This window comes from Chiloscyllium punctatum, chromosome 37, assembly GCF_047496795.1.
Source record: "Chiloscyllium punctatum isolate Juve2018m chromosome 37, sChiPun1.3, whole genome shotgun sequence".
Lineage (NCBI taxonomy): Eukaryota > Metazoa > Chordata > Chondrichthyes > Orectolobiformes > Hemiscylliidae > Chiloscyllium > Chiloscyllium punctatum.
This window is the reverse complement of record NC_092775.1, coordinates 19569369-19585651: the sequence shown is the minus strand read 5'-3', so window position 1 is coordinate 19585651 and position 16283 is coordinate 19569369. Positions and strand designations below refer to the sequence as shown.

Genomic DNA, 16283 nt, shown 5'->3' with positions numbered 1-16283 from the left:
AAAATTCAAGTTCAGGAATCTATTAGTAGATGGCAGACATTGAAGGCGACATTTCCTAACACTCAGCATAGATACTTTCCAGTGAGAAAGAAAGATGAAGTACATACCAAGAGAAGGACACACCATCTATGGCATTCTAAGGGAGTTGAAGATGATATGAAATTGAAAGAAAAAATTATATTTCTGTGAAGAGTAATGGTAGATTAAAAGACTGGACAAAATATTAAAAAAAATATAATGACTATTTTTTTCTCCTTCCTTACTTTTGGACTGCTCGTAAAGCTGGCTCAAAATCTCAAAATCAAACAGTAGCATTTCTATGGTTATTTGAAAAACAAACTAGTACGTAAGTGAACATTGCTCCTCTGGAGTGAGCCTGAGAATGAATAATGGAGCATAAAGCAATCATGGTGAATTGAAAGGAAATTGGTCAGTCGATGGTTGAAATGAAGGAGGAACCTAAAACAGTGACAGTCACCACAAGAAAGGGTACTGAGGTAAACTCTTAAGACAGAAAAAAAAGACTAAAAGCTGACAAAACCCAAGCTCCTAATGGATGTCAACCTAGGGTCTTCAAAATGTGACTGACTGTTGTACACATGACATTTCAGATCTGATGACTGTGTTCTGAAATTGATTGATTGTTAACTCAAGTCTATTGAAGCTTCTCAAAATTGTAATAAAAATTGCTTTGTTGTGTAGCATTTGATGTTTGATAGTTTCTCCATATTTTGAATGTATTGGCAAGAGTCGGGGAAATACATGGAAAATTCAAAATGGAGGATGGGATGAATGTGCTAAAAGGTATGGGATGGCATAGGAAGAATGAAATTAATGATAGGATGGGATGGGAATAGCTTGGAAGGTGAGATGGGAATGAAAGGAGAGGGATAAAGGGAACAGAATATGTATGCATGAGAAGGATTGTATGGAATTGGAATTTAAAGAAATGATGTTGCAATATCGATAATACAGATATGCCACTGTGTAGATTAATGCTTTGTGGATCTCTGTTAGTCTTAGGTAAACCCTGAACAGTACAACCAGCAGTGGAATTAAGTTCACCATATGTTAGAGTTTACTAATTAGAGTCATGGAGTCATAGAGATGTACAGCATGGAAACAGACCCTTCGATCCAACCCGTCCATGCCGATCAGATATCCCAACCCAAACTAGTCCCACCTGCCAGCACCCTGCCCAAATCCCTCCAAACCCTTCTTATTCATATACCCATCCAAATGCCTCTTGAATGTTGCAATTGTACCAGCCTCCACCACTTCCTCTGGCAGCTCATTCCATGCACGTACCACCCTTTGTGCGAAAAAGTTGCCCCTTAGGTCTCTTTTATATATTTCCCCTCTCTCCCAAAACCTATGCCCTCTAGTTCTGTACTTCCCGACCCCAGGGAAAAGACTTTGTCTATTTACCCTATCCATGCCCCTCATAATTTATAAACCTCTATAAGGTCACCCCTCAGCCTCCGACACCCCAGGGAAACCAGCCCCAGTCTTTCAGCCTCTCCCTCTAGCTCAAATCCTCCAACCCTGGCAACATCCTTTTAAATCTTTTCTGAACCCTTTCAAGTTTCACAACATCTTTCCGATAGGAAGGAGACTAGAATTGCACGCAGTATTCCAACAGTGGCCTAACCAATGTCCTGGACAGCCGCAACATGACCTCCCAACTCCTGTACTCAATACTCTGGTCAATAAAAGAAAGCATATCAAATGCCTTCTTCGCTATCCTACCTACCTGCGACTCCACTTTCAAGGAGCTACGAACCTGCACTCCAAAGTCTCTTTGTTCAGCAACACTCCCTAGGACATTACCATTAACTGTATAAGTCCTGCTAAGGTTTGCTTTCCCAAAATGCAGCACCTCTCATTTATCTGAATTAAACTCCATCTGCCGCTTCTCAGCCCATTGGCCCATCTGGTCAAGATCCTGTTATAATCTGAGGATCCCTCTTCGCTGTCCACTACACCTCCAATTTTGGTGTCATCTGCAAACCTACTAACTGTACCTCTTGTGATCACATCCAAATCATTTATGTAAATGACAAAAAGTAGAGGATCCAGCAGCGATCCTTGTGGCACTCCACTGGTCACAGACCTCCTGTGTGAAAAACAACCCTCCACTACCACCCTCTGTCTTCTACCTTTTGAGCCAGTTCTGTATCCAAATGGCTAGTTCTCCTTGTTTTCTGTAAGATCTAACCTTGCTAATCAGTCTCCCATGTGGAACCTTGTTGTGTGCCTTACTGAAGTCCATATAGATCACCTCTGCTGCTCAGTCCTCATCAATCCTCTTTGTTACTTCTTCAAAAAAAACTCAATCAAGTTTGTGAGACATGATTTCCCCCACTCAAAGCCATGTTGAATATCCCTAATCAGTCCTTGCCTTTCCAAATACTTGTACATCCTGTCCCTCAGAATTCCCTCCAATTTGTGTATTTTATTTATTTTAATGTGTTTTAGAGAACGCCACAAGGAGAAACATCACCAAACTAGAAAATTGAACCATTTTCTGCATTTCTTCATTTTCTGCTTTCTAAATTAGAATGAGTAATTTGTTGAGTGTTTTACCACTCTCCAAGGTGCTGAAAGTTATGACTTAATAATTTTATTAAGTTCAAAATCATACAACACCAGGTTATAGTCCAACAGGTTTAAATGGAAGCATTAGCTTTCGGAGCGCTGCTCCTTCATCAGCTGGTTGTCATCAGGTGATGGAGCAGCGCTCCGAAAGCTCGTGCTTCCAGTTAAACCTGTTGGACTATAACCTGGTGTTGTGTGATTTTGAACATTGTACACCCCAGTCCAACACCGGCATCTCCAAATCATAATAGTTTTATATTTATGTATTGACTTTTATCAAAATGGATAACTATTTACATTTATATTTGAATAATTTTTAGATTATTTTCTCAAAAGAAACCATGCTTCAGTAATCCTGCAAAGGTTGGCCCCATCTTTCCTACATTTTCATTATCATTTCTAGGCACCTGGAACACAAATAATTGCACGACAAGTGACACCTACGATCATCAAACCAGTTTCTCAGCCACAGACTACAGTACAAGTAACAACTGCATTGCAGCGACCTCCAACTGTTCAGGTAATGTTACGAACCAAGTTGTGATACCTAAAAATATTGAGTTCACTTTTATTGCAAATCAATGAGAACAGTTTTCAAAGTTAGACTAGAAATGTCTGTTAGTAAAGTTAAACCTTCAGGATATATGTACGAAAGTGTATTGTGCAGTGTATTATTTCAATTTCACTTCAAGAGTTTGAGTCTTGAGCGAAGGACAAGCTTGACACAATTAATAAAGGAATGCAATATTAAACTAATGCACGGAGAAAAGTCATTTGCCGCACCATATTTTGCTAAACAAGCGTACAGAAGAGTGAATCAAAAGGAGTGGGTAGAGTTATAATGCAGATAAGCCACAATCTTGGTGAAAGGTACAATAGCTAAAATACTTCCTGTTCCTACCCCATAGATTTTGTGGTTTGTTTTTGTTAAATGAGAAGGGTGATTTTTTTTTTGTGTTTGAAGTCTTCAGAATCCATTATGTCAGTAATGTGTCACTGAGATTTTAACACATGAAAAAAATGTTAATGACTTTTGGCACTTTACAATTTGTTTCAATAATACTACTGGACATGGTTTTAAACTTTGCACATAAACTAAATGGACACTTCACTACAGTACTGAAGAAATATTGTATTGTCAGAAGTGGATAAGATTCTCTTTGCCCTTTCTGGAGTAAAGGATCAATCATACCATTTGGAGAAGAGCAGGAAACTTTATGGGAGCTTATAGTGCAAATTGAACGCCTCATATCCTTACAAAGTGACTATTCTTTAAGGTGCTTTATTTGCAACATCTTAAAGCCATGAATGATGTTAGATAAAGGCAAATTATTTATTTATCTTCCAGTCTCAGATTGTAATAAGTGGGTCAACATCTGCAGCTTCAATAGGGACAGCAACAACAGTCCAACCAGGAACACCTCAGAGATCTGTACAAACATTAGCAGCTGCTGCTGGGGGTCCTTCATCACAGATACTTCAACCCACTGCCTCAGCGGTAAGAATCATTTGTTGATGCATGGTGTGAAACCTGTAAGATATGACATTGTAACAAAACTGCAATTGAGAGTTCAGAACTATTTGCAGCCTACACCTGTGAGAAATGAAATTTACATCGATTAACAAAATCTGATTAAGGAAAACTTCCTTGGCAATGAAATACAGTGGAGCAAAAATATCCATCACAGCAATTAACAACTTTATCATATACATAACATATATTGCTAGAGTTAGACAATGTAATCGTTCCATTTATTTAACAAAATTTCTTTTTATTTAATTAATTTGTGGGATGAGGCCAGCATTTATTGCCTATTCCTAATTTGCCAAAGGGCAGTTAAGAGTCAACCACATTGCTGTGGCTGTAGAGTCACATGTAGGTCAGACCAGGTAAGGATTGCAGTCCTAAAGGACATGAGTGAACCAGATGGATTTTTCTAACAGTCGACAATGGTTTCATAGTCATCATCAGACTCTTAATTCCAGATTTTTATTGAATTCAAATTTCACCATCTGCCATTGTGAAATTCAAACCAAGGTCCCCAGAACATTACCTGATTGTCTGGATTAACAGTTGAGTGATACTACTGCTAGGCCATTGCCTTTTACAAATTAAACACAGACAATATTTTAAACTGTGGATTTTCTTAAAAACTGCATTTCCATAACTGAATGCATACAAAACAATTTTGATTAAATCTATGTAAATTGTTCTGTCTGGTTCAGTGTTTTTTTAAGCTATTTCTTTTACGTTGTAGGAGCTTACTTGAAATCAAAAACTTGAATTAACCTGTATTTTCTGCTCCTCATTCATATGCTCATGTGTCCATTCGCATCACGCCAGTATAGAAATATTGAGCCTCAATGATCTTTGCACTTTATTCAGCAAGCCCGTACCTGTTTTACATTACCACTGCACTACAAGAGGCCCAAAGGCTCGAGTTATAGTTGTTTTATTCAACCTATTCAGACAGGAACAGGCCTTCTGGGGCTCTTGTGACAGTGCGTCTCTGGGCCAGAAGGTTTGTGTCCCATCTTAGAAGGTGAAATCACAGAAGGTGAAACCACAGGTATCAGAATGTGTTCAGAAAGTGGTAGTGTTTCGACCTTTGAGTCAGAGGGCATGGATTCAAGTCCCATTGGTTCTAGAGGTGTGTCTCAATACTGAACAAGTTGATTACAAATACGTGTAAGCAACCACAACCTCTGTACCGCAAGAATGCTCAGTAAGTGGTCATTAGCTTAACCTTTAGATATTTCCTAACCAATCTGCTCAGACATGTTTTTACACACTTCTAGAGCAGAGGCAACTTGAACCTAGGCCTTCTGACCCAAAGATAGGGATGCTACGACTACATCACAAGAGTCCTCAGTAGATTGTCATGGGCTTAATTTTTAGCTGTTTTTAAATCGACCTGTTTGAACCTGTTATGAGACACCTCCAGGGAAGGTGGGACTTCACCCTGAATCTTCTGGCCCTAAAAATGACTTAACTCTTAAATATTTTCTAAGTAGCCTGTTCCAAGATGTTATTACACACCTTAGAAGCAATTGGGACTTGAAATTGGGCCTCCTGGCTCGGAGGCAAAGACATTACCATTACACCAGAAGAGCCCCCAGCTTCACTATTTTAAAATCTTCAGATGCAGCTTGACTGAACTAATAGTTTTAATCAGAGTTGGGGACAATCACTTATTTTTAATCACTTTGTTCCATCATGTATGGCATTCATGTTGAGCAGCAAGAGGAATGTGAACCTACACCTTCTGACCTAGAGGTGGGGACACAACCACTGTACTACAAAATGTCCCCTCCTAGCTTAACTTGTTAACATTTTTAATCGGCCTATACAGATGTGCACTGGAATGCAGGTTAAACTCACCTTGCTGTAATGAGAGAGCAGCTTGTAGTTCTCTGGAACTCTAGCAAATTTCATTTTCATGCTAAAGAAATATCAAACGTATTAAAGAAAGTAGGTTTATGTTCCAACAATAAATTATGTTTTAACAAAGATTTTTTTTAACATTTTAAAATGAAAGTTTTTAAGACATTATATTAAATTTATCGACATTTTATCCGTATTCAGGTCTGATGGAGATATGTCACTTTTGAATAGTTGATTTACTTTTGTACAATGCCTTATTATAAGATTCTTTTGGCTAAATTTTGAGCACATTCCACTCACTGCAAAGTGAATGTATTGTGAATAAACTATAAACAATGCCAATAGTTTCCTGAGTTTGAGTGGTTCTGAAGTACACTTGCTGTACAAAGGTTTTATTTCGTATTAAATATGGTTTCTGTAGTAATCCATTGTTTTCCTTTCATGCAATGATCGTGGTATTTTGAAAGTTAGGATAGAAATGCATGTTGGCAAAAAGGCAATCTTAGATCCTTTGACGTTGTGATTATGTTCATTCAGTCTATAGAATATTGTTTCTGAAATTTCATCACCGATGAAGTATTACGTTTTTTTTAACTTTACATTGATTAAAATAAAACTTCCAACGCCATTTGTCTTTTAAGTGTCATTTAACAATTACCAAGTAACTCTGATTTGGAAGGAATGTTGTTTCTTATTGTCTGCAATTAAATATTTCTGGGTCTTTGTATTTACTAGATATTCTTAAATAATTTGTTACTTTAATAGGTAATGCTGGCCAAATTTGAACTGTAACTTCCATGTTCACACAGGGAGTTATGTTATGTATTTGTAAGATCCATTGCTTCCGTATTAGAGTTACATGCTTAAGACTACCCTTTCACGATTAATGTAGGTCAGTATGTCAGCCAAGTCCATTCAACACTAGAAACCCAAAACAGATTAATGGCTGATGGGCTAAAGATATACAGCCATCTGCTGGTAGGCACTCAAACTGCACATAAAGAAAAAGTTCCAAATTTCTGTCAGCAGCAAGCTGGATGGTTAGAAATATATTCCACCTGGGAAAAAGTAGTTGTAAATTCTAGGGTTAGTAACTAAGTGAGTATTGTCATCACAGCATATATGCAAGCCAAAAAATTACAATTGGTCTCTATTTATACCAAAATGAATAATGGTGTATAAATATGTACAATGCTGTTGCAGTCAGTAGCAAAGGCTTTATCCAATATTCTTAATCAGATAGCATTATTAAGCCACCCAAATGTGTTTGATTCAGAAAGGTCTTACCCGATGATGAATAATTTGTGATTGTGATTGATTTATTATTGTCACATGTACCGAGTGTTGTTCTGCATGCTGTACAGGCAAATCATACCATATAGAGTTCTTCAGGGTAGCAGAACAGAGTATAGAATACAGTCTTACAGGCGCGGAGAAATTACACAGAGAGACAGTTCAGAATTAGTATTTGAGAGGTCCATTCAAAAGTCTGATAACAGTGGCGAAGAAGGTGTTCCTGAATCTATGCATACATATATTCAAACTTTTATATCTTCTGCCCAATGGAAGAGGGTGAAAGAGAGTATAGCTGGGGTGGGAGGCATTTTTGATTATGCTGGTTGCTTTCCAAAGGCAGTGGGAAGTACAGGTGGAGTCACTGCTTGGGAGATTGATTTATGTGATGAACTGGGCTTAGTTCATGACTGTCTGTAGTTTCTCGCGGTCTTGAGAAGAGCAGTTGCCAAACCACACTGATGCATCAAGCATCAGTCATTTTTACAACACGTCGTTACATTGTATTTCCATTGCAATAATCAATTATTTTTGGTAGAAGTCAGTATTTGTTTTCCACACTTGGTGTCCACAACAGGACATAAACCACATTGCTTTGAGTATTTCCACATAAGCTGGATTTCATCATTTTTTAAATCTCTTTCTGCGTAATCTAAAGAGAGAGGCAAGGGAATAAAAGCAGACACTAAATGTTCACAGTTTAAAAGAAATGGTTTTTAACCTATAATTTTAAAAAGCACAATTTTAATACTTAATTTACTGAAAGAATATGGTTTTATTGTGGTCAGTTGTTAATATATAGATAGTCATTAAAGGCAAGTAATCAAATCACCCCTATGAAAGGTAAAAGTCACCACAGTCTGATCCGACTGTAGGACTACTCACCCAAACAAGAGCAATGACTGGTGGTAGTTTAACCTCTGTCAGTACGCCCTGGGGAAGGGGAAAGGTTGAGAAGGAGAATTCTTCATGGTAACCTCAGCCACTGTAGGAATTGAACCCATACTGTTGGTATCACACTGCGCTACAAACCAGGCATCCCGCCAGTTGAACTCGCTGACCCAAATTACCTCTACATTCACAAGAGAATTACAAGTTAACCTGGGACCACAATTTAACTTACAGTTATTGAAATTTTTTTTTTGTTAATAGAATACACTTGCTTGCTATTATTAAAGAACATCAAGCAAAGTCCAATACCTAAAGATTAGTTGGTGCTGTTAAACACACCCACAGTCAATAAATATCTCATTTCTGCAATTTCATTACTGTGCAAAAGGATGTTGGATATATTTTCTTTCCCATCCCCCTTCTTTTGTAATAGAAATTAGAACACTACAGCACAGTACAGGCCCTTCAGCCCTCTATGTTGTGCTGACTTTTTATCCTACTCTAAGATCAAACTGACCTACATACCCTTTATTTTAATATCATTCATGTGCCGATCCAAGAGTCGCTTAAATGTCCCTAATGTAGCTGACTCTACTACTACTGCTGCAGTGTGTTCCACGCACCCACCACACTGAGTAAAGAACCAACCCTGACATCTGCCCTAAAGCTTTCACCAATGACCTTTAAAAGTATGCCCCTCGTAACAACCATTTCTGCCTGGGAAAATGTCTATGGCCACCCACTGTGTCTATGCCTCTCATCATCTTGTACACCTCTATCAAGTCACCTCTCATCCTTCTTTGCTCCAGTGAGAAAACCCTGAACCTTTCTTCATAAGACATACCCTCCAGTCCAGGCAGCATCCTGGTAAATCTCCTCTGCACTCCCTCTTAAAGCTTCCACATCCTTCCTATAATGAGGTGACCAGCACTGAGCATAATATTCAAAGTGTGGTCTAACCAGGGCTTTACAGAACTGCAGCATAACTTCACAGCTCTTAATGTCAATGCCCCTTCTAATGAAAGCCAACACACCAACGGAAAGATGTTGTGAAACTTGAAAGGGTTCAGAAAAGATTTACAAGGATGTTGCCAGGGTTTGGAGAATTTGAGCTATAAGGATAGGGTGGGGCTGTTTTCCTTGGAATTTCAGAGACTGAGGAGTGACTTTATAGAAGTTTATAAAATCATGAGGGGCATGAATAGGATACATAGACAAGGTTCTTTTCCCCGGGGTGGGGGAGTCCAGAACTAGAGGGCATCGCTTTAGGCTGAGGGGGCAAAGATATAAAAGGGATCTAAGGGGCAACTTTTTCACATAGAGGGTGGTATGTGTATGGAATGAGTTAACAGAGGAAGGGGATACATTTACAGCATTTAAAAGGCATCTGGATGGGTATATGAATAGGAAAGGTTTAGAGTGATATGGGCCAAGTGTCGCCAAATGGGACTAGATGAGATTAGGATAGCTGGTCATCATGGACAAGTTGGACCAAAGGGTCTGTTTCAGTGCTGTACATCTGTATGACTCTATGACATCATACACCTTTTTTAACAACCCTATCAATTTGGGTGGCAACCTTTAGGGATCTATGGATGTGGACTATAAGATGCCAGTGTTCCTCCACACTGCACACTGCAAAGAATCCTGCCTTTAAATCTATAATCTGCATTCAAATTTGACCTTTTGAAAATGAATCACTTCTCACTTTTCCAGGTTGAACTCCATCTGCCACTTCTCAGCCCAGCTGTGCATCCTGTCAATGTCCCATTGCAAGCTACAACAGTCCTTGACACTATCCACAATTCCACCAATCTTTGTGTCATTGGTAAACGTATTAACCCACTCCTCCACTTCCTCATCCAAATCATTTATAAAAATCACAAAGAGTAGAGGCCCCAGAACAGATCCCTGCAGAACACCACTGGTCACCAAGCTCCAGGCTGAATGCTTTTCATCTATTACCACCCTCTGTCTTTTATGGACGAGCCAATTCTGTGTCCAGACAGCCAAGTTACCCTCCATCCCATGCCTCCTTACTTTCTGAATGAGCCTATCACAGAGATCCTTATCAAATGCCTTACTAAAATCCATATACATCACATCCAGTGCTCTCCCTTCATCAATTTGTTTTGTCACATCCTCAAATGTTCCTTTTTAAATAATTCTGACAAATAATAAAAGTGATGTGACCTGAAGGAGAGAAAATAATATTTCGCTGACAATATTCTATGAAGTTATTTGGAAGAAAACTGTAATGGGCAATTAAAATGTGGAAGTTTTGTTTTCAGTTTCAGGACTGTGCGAGTAAACAGATGGATAAGAAATAGGCATAAATTAGTCTCATCATTGATGGTTGTTGGTGGATAAAAATCATCCAGAATCCCACTTGGTGATTTCAGCATGTTCCTCCACCTCAACTTCTGCCTGTCTTCACATGTCTCAGCCCATCTTCTAAATGCTTTTGTCAGTGTTGATTGTATTGTTTTACTGTTTTTCTGGTTTGTCAATCTCCATGCTCCAGAATTTCATCCAGAATTCTAAATTCCCATTAAAGCCTACAGGAGGTTTGGTTCACCCATGACCCTTATGATGTTGACATAAAAGTCGATCAACATCTTAAATGTAAAATCTTCATTGTGTTCAAATTCCTCCATGCTCTTTCTCCATTTTATCACAATAGTCTTCCTATTTCCACAAATCTTCAAAGACTCTACTCCCAACACTTGAAGCTTACCAATCCACCACACCCTCCACCCCACCATTGGCAGCATGCTTTCAGTTGTCCAGGCTCGAAACTCTGGATTTTCTTGCTGAAATTTCTTTTTCTTTCCGTATTTTAAAGACCCTTCTTAAAATCTACTACTTTCGCCAAACGTTTAGTCCTCATTAATGTCATCTTCATTGGCTTGCTGCTGACTCATGTTTGATTATAACTTTGCGTCATGCTTCGGAACACTTCCCTATGTTAAAGGTACAATATTAATCCAATGCCTAAAAGTTCCAACAACTGGAACTATACCAGTCTTCACAAAAAAAAAATATTTTTAACTTTTAGTAAGTTGGAAAACTTCTAGTTTTGAAGCAAATGCAAAGCGTATGGAATTGTTTTATACAAGATCTGAAGTTTCCCTACTGTTCCATAAATGACTCTTCAACATGTAAAGTAAACTTTGTATGTAAAATGTTTTTAATTATATGGTGGTGTACTTTTCCCTTCATTAAATCCTTATTATGCTCCACAGGAAACCATGGAAAATGTGAAGAAGTGTAAGAACTTTCTATCTACGCTGATCAAACTAGCTTCAAGTGGTAAACAGTCAACAGAAACAGCTGCCAATGTTAAAGAACTGGTGCAGAACTTGTTGGTGAGAAATATAGTATACACATTTCTGCATTAATTTTGTTGAAGTAAAAAGCTATCTCAACAAAATGCCAATTGTTTCTGAATTGGGAGTGAATGTGTAACATAAGCAAAACAAAGAAACAAAATCTTTACGTAGAGTTATTAGAGAGGATAGAATAGTATATCATGAGGGCGGTTGAGATAGAGAAGCATCTTTTCAGAGAATAGTAAATAAATGTATCTTAAATAGAATTCGATACAAAATATGGGGAAAAAAGCCTGATATTGAAATTCATTTTGAATCATACTAGCAACAAACAGCAACGCTCACAGTGGGCTAATTGGTTTTCTGTTATTTAAACCTTTGTGGTTTAATATTACAGAGGATACAGTTTCAAATTTTGCAGCGATGTATCATACAAACCACAGATATAACAAAGACTTGATTAAATAGTCAGGTGATGGAGAATCACTGCTTGTACCTGAAATTTGGAATCTTTTGAATTTTCCTCAAAACAAAACATTGGTGCTGTAATTCTCAGCATCATACAGGAAAGTTATCCATTATGTGCACAAAACAGATTTCACAAGCAAAACATGCCTAACAGCCTTTAAAAGCTGCATTATTCATACTTGTAAATAGTACATTTTCACTTAACTAACATTCACCCTCCACTCTTAAAGAAAAGTTTTAAGTTTCTCAATTAATCTCAACTTTAAAAGTCTTACACTATATTATGCCATACTCTTTAAGTATATTTGGTTGGATATTCTCAAAAGACATCCCAATTCCAGCAGCCAGAGTTCTTGGACACAGCAAAAGGCTCCATGTCCTGACCGTGGCACAAGACTGTTCCATATCCTGGCCTTGCCACAAGGTGACCTTTGATTCTGGCTTCAGCTCCCAATCCAGGCCTCTGAATGAGGTAACTGCTGACCCCTGCCTCTGATCAAGGCAGCCTGTAACCCCATCCTTGTCTAAAGGCAAGTTGAATGATTCCCTCTTAGCCTTTACTTACTTGTGTAACTGCCTGTGCTCCTCCATTCACATGTTGTTTCACTACTGAGTTTCAACAGCAAATTTGGAAGAGAGTGGCCTGTGATTGGAGGAGCAGCTGCTAACCATTTTCTTCTATTTTCCTTACAGGAGTGACCTTTCCCTGGTTGCCCCTGTGAGTGGATTTCCCCTGAGCAACTTGGGGACTTTTGAGGGCAGATTTATCTAGTTTCCCCCAACGTATGAGAGTTGGTCTATGCAAGCTACAAACTGTTGGACAGTGCGGGGAGTTTTCGCCACTTTGACCTACTCAATACCCACCCTTGTCTCACTCAAAAGTTCTTCTCTTCCTCTTCTCACAGGATGGAAAAATTGAAGCAGAAGATTTCACTAGCCGGTTATACAGGGAGCTCAACTCCTCGCCTCAACCCTATCTCGTGCCTTTCCTGAAGGTACTTAATTGTCTATCTTGGTGTGGTTTACAGTGTTTTTCATATTTGGTAGCTATAATTGTGACTATTCTTTTTGTCCTGGTCAATGATCCCTGTATGGGAATTAAATTGGTTGGAAAAGGCAAGGATTATGCTGGAAATGTGTTTATTTTTGTGAAAGTATTCTCCGGTTTAGCTTGCATTTTACAAAAATATTTCTCAATACCAGATTCTTATTGTTAAGATTGTAGTGGTTATTCAGAATCAAATCTTTCATTACCCAAACTTTTGGGCAACAAGGATGACCATTTTATTAGAAGTAATGGTGTTTTTCTCTTTTTGATTAAGACACTTCTCAACAATTTGGGTTAAAATAATTATCCTAACTTCATTGAAACAGTTGTCAAATTTTGTCCAAAAGGGTAACTTGATCAATCTGATGGTTATAAAGAGAGCCATCTTAAATATACCATACAGATGACAAAATTTATTTATTTTTAAAGTTTCTTTCTTTCCTCCATCCCCAACAAATGATGCATAATGATGCTAATCCATCAGAAATATGGTCAGTTCTGCTGCTAGAGTACAAGGACTCAATAAATAGTTTGGTTGATTTCAATAAAATAAAATTGCTAGTATTTTAAAACAGATGATCCAATTAGAAGTTCAGTTACACAGAATTAATTTATAAATTCAAAATAAGATTAGCACAAATGTTTAACTATTCTGTGTTTTTCCAGCGGAGTTTGCCAGCCTTGCGCCAACTCACCCAAGACTCGCAAGCTTTTATTCAGCAAAGTCAACAGCAATCCTCAACTCAGACTACAACAGCATTGACAGCAGTGGTACTGGGAAATACTGTTCAACAACGACCTGTAGTAAGAACAACTACTGCTACAGCTACAGTAACTAGCACTCTCCAACATCCTGTGCTAAGTTTAACACAACCTGGACAGTCAGTGCAAACTGGCAAGGTAAGACTAATCCATACAGCTGCCATTTAAGGACAAAGTGTAACCTATATGCATTTAGCATATTTCAGGCATTCTCATAACCCCATATTTTGTTCAGAACTGTCCATTCGAGATAACCTCACATAGATTATCTGAATAAACTCTTTCAGCTTGAAAGGTGAGTTGTTGAACAACTATTTTAATAATTTTGTTTTTAGCATGTGAGGTTGCTGGCAAGACAGCATTTATTAACCATCCCTAAATGCCCTTGAGCAGATGTTGGTATACTGACTCATGAATTGCTGCAGCCCACAATCTGGAGGTAACCCATAGTACTGGTAGGGTGGGAGCTTCAGGTCTTTTACCCAGCAATGGTGAAGGAAAGGTAATATAGTTTGAAGTCAGGCTGGTGGATGCCTTGCGAAGGATCTTGCAGGTAGTAGTGTTCTAATGCAGCTGCTGTCCTTGTCCTTCGAGATGACGGAGGTCACAAGTTTGTATGGTGTTGTCTGTGGGATCTTGATGAATTGCTGCATTGTCTCTTGTAGAGGCACACCCTGCTGCAACTGTATGCAAGTGGTGATGAAATGAATGTTTAAAGTGGTGGATAGGATGCCAGTTAATTGGGCTGGCCTATCTTGGATTATTCTAAGATTTGCTGCACCCATCCAGGCACTTGGGAAGTATTAAGTTGCACATCTGACATGTGCCTTGTAGGTGGTGGACAGGTTTTGGGAAGTCAGGAATTGAGTTATTTGTCATAGGATTCTCAGAATCTGGCTTGCTCTCTTATTTCAGTAAGTATAAGACTGGTATGGTTACATTTCTGGTCAATATGTAGCAAACTATAAGCAGCGCTAATCTTAGGCTGTCATTTGGGTTAGATAATTTTTTATTTTAGACTATAATATGGGAATAAGAAATGATTGACCAGTACCAGTCATGTAAAATTATAGATACTCTTGCAATTTATTTTTTAGTTTGCAACCCGATTAAAATGCAGTTTAGGCTAGAGGAAGTGGTAGTTTATATTTAAAGTTAAAATACTGAAAAGACATTTGGACAGGTATATGAATATCCAAGGAGCAGGAGAGTCAAAATTTCGAGCATAAGCTGTTCATCAGGAAGAGCTCATGCTTGAAACTTTGACTCTTCTGCTCCTCATGCTGCCTGACCAGCTGTGTTTTTCCAGCACCACACATTTTGACTCTGACTCTGAGCTCGAACATCTGCAGTCTTCACTTTCTCCAGGTACATGAATAGGAGGGATATGGGCCAAATGCAGGCAAATGAGACTAGTTTAGTTTGGGAAACCTGGTTGGCATGAATGAGTTGGACCAAAGGATTTGTTTCTGGGTTGTATGACTCTCTTTTTGGAATTAAATAATTATCATCTTAATGTAAAAATGTCTGTAGGAAAGTTTCAAATTGCTGAATACTAAATCATTAAAGTTATTGAAAGTGTTTAGTTACCTTAATTACAACCACTAGGTTTAGTATTCTTTTAATAATGAGCATTGTGACTATTTAAAGCATTACTAACCACTATGGGGATACGATTGGCAATCACTATTTTAATTATTTCACATTATTGCAGAATATTACAATTTTTTCATTCATTAATGAGATGTGAATATCACTGGCAAAGCCAAAATTTATTGTCCAAACTTTATTGCCCTTGAGAATGTGGCAATGAGCTGCCTTCTTGAATGCAACTGATTAGTTTGTTTGACAGTTTCAAAGGGCAGTTAAGAGTCAACCATATTGTTGCAGATCTGGAGTCCCACATTTCCCAGATCTGGAAAGGATTCCTTTCCCTAAAGGATCCAAATGGCTTTTTAAGGTAGGCGGTGTGTCCAAAAGTTAATTTACTGCATTTCATGCTTGCAGCGTTACAGAGCAAACTTAAAATGCAGCTTAAAAATGTGTTACTGGAAAAGCGCAGCAGGTCAGGCAGCATCAAAGGAACAGGAGAATCGACATTTCGGGCATAAGCCCTTCTTCAGGAATTCCTGATGCCCGAAACGTCGATTCTTCTGCTCTTTTGCTGCCTGACCTGCTGCGTTTTTCCAGCAACACATTTTTAAGCTCTGATCTCCAGCATCTGCAGTCCTCACTTTCTCCAAACTTAAAATGGAGCCAGAAAGATTCACCTCAGATGGCCGAAATAGTAGTGGTATATGTCATTTGGGTTTACATGTTTTTTACTTTGAAATTATGTTTTTAAAAAATAACATTTGAAACTAAAATTATCCCCTTGCTGTGGGAGCACAGAACACAGTTGGTGTGGTAAAACACAGGATTTACTTGGGAAGAAGCCAAATACACTCTGAACATTATTCAAGTATTCGTTTCATGTAGACTGCATGTATAATTATTTGCTTTATAC

At 38.3% G+C, this 16283-nt stretch overlaps 1 protein-coding gene across 1 annotated transcript in view; it reads left to right on the top strand.

Annotated features, from left to right (window-relative positions):
- Positions 1-16283, top strand: part of LOC140462914 (transcription initiation factor TFIID subunit 4-like) — a 102006-nt gene that overhangs the window by 60076 nt on the left and 25647 nt on the right. Inside the window, exons 3-7 of the mRNA XM_072556392.1 lie at positions 3002-3118; positions 3947-4096; positions 11413-11535; positions 12873-12962; positions 13682-13915. Of these exons, the coding sequence (XP_072412493.1) occupies positions 3002-3118; positions 3947-4096; positions 11413-11535; positions 12873-12962; positions 13682-13915 (714 nt within the window). The remainder of the gene's footprint in view (positions 1-3001; positions 3119-3946; positions 4097-11412; positions 11536-12872; positions 12963-13681; positions 13916-16283) is intronic.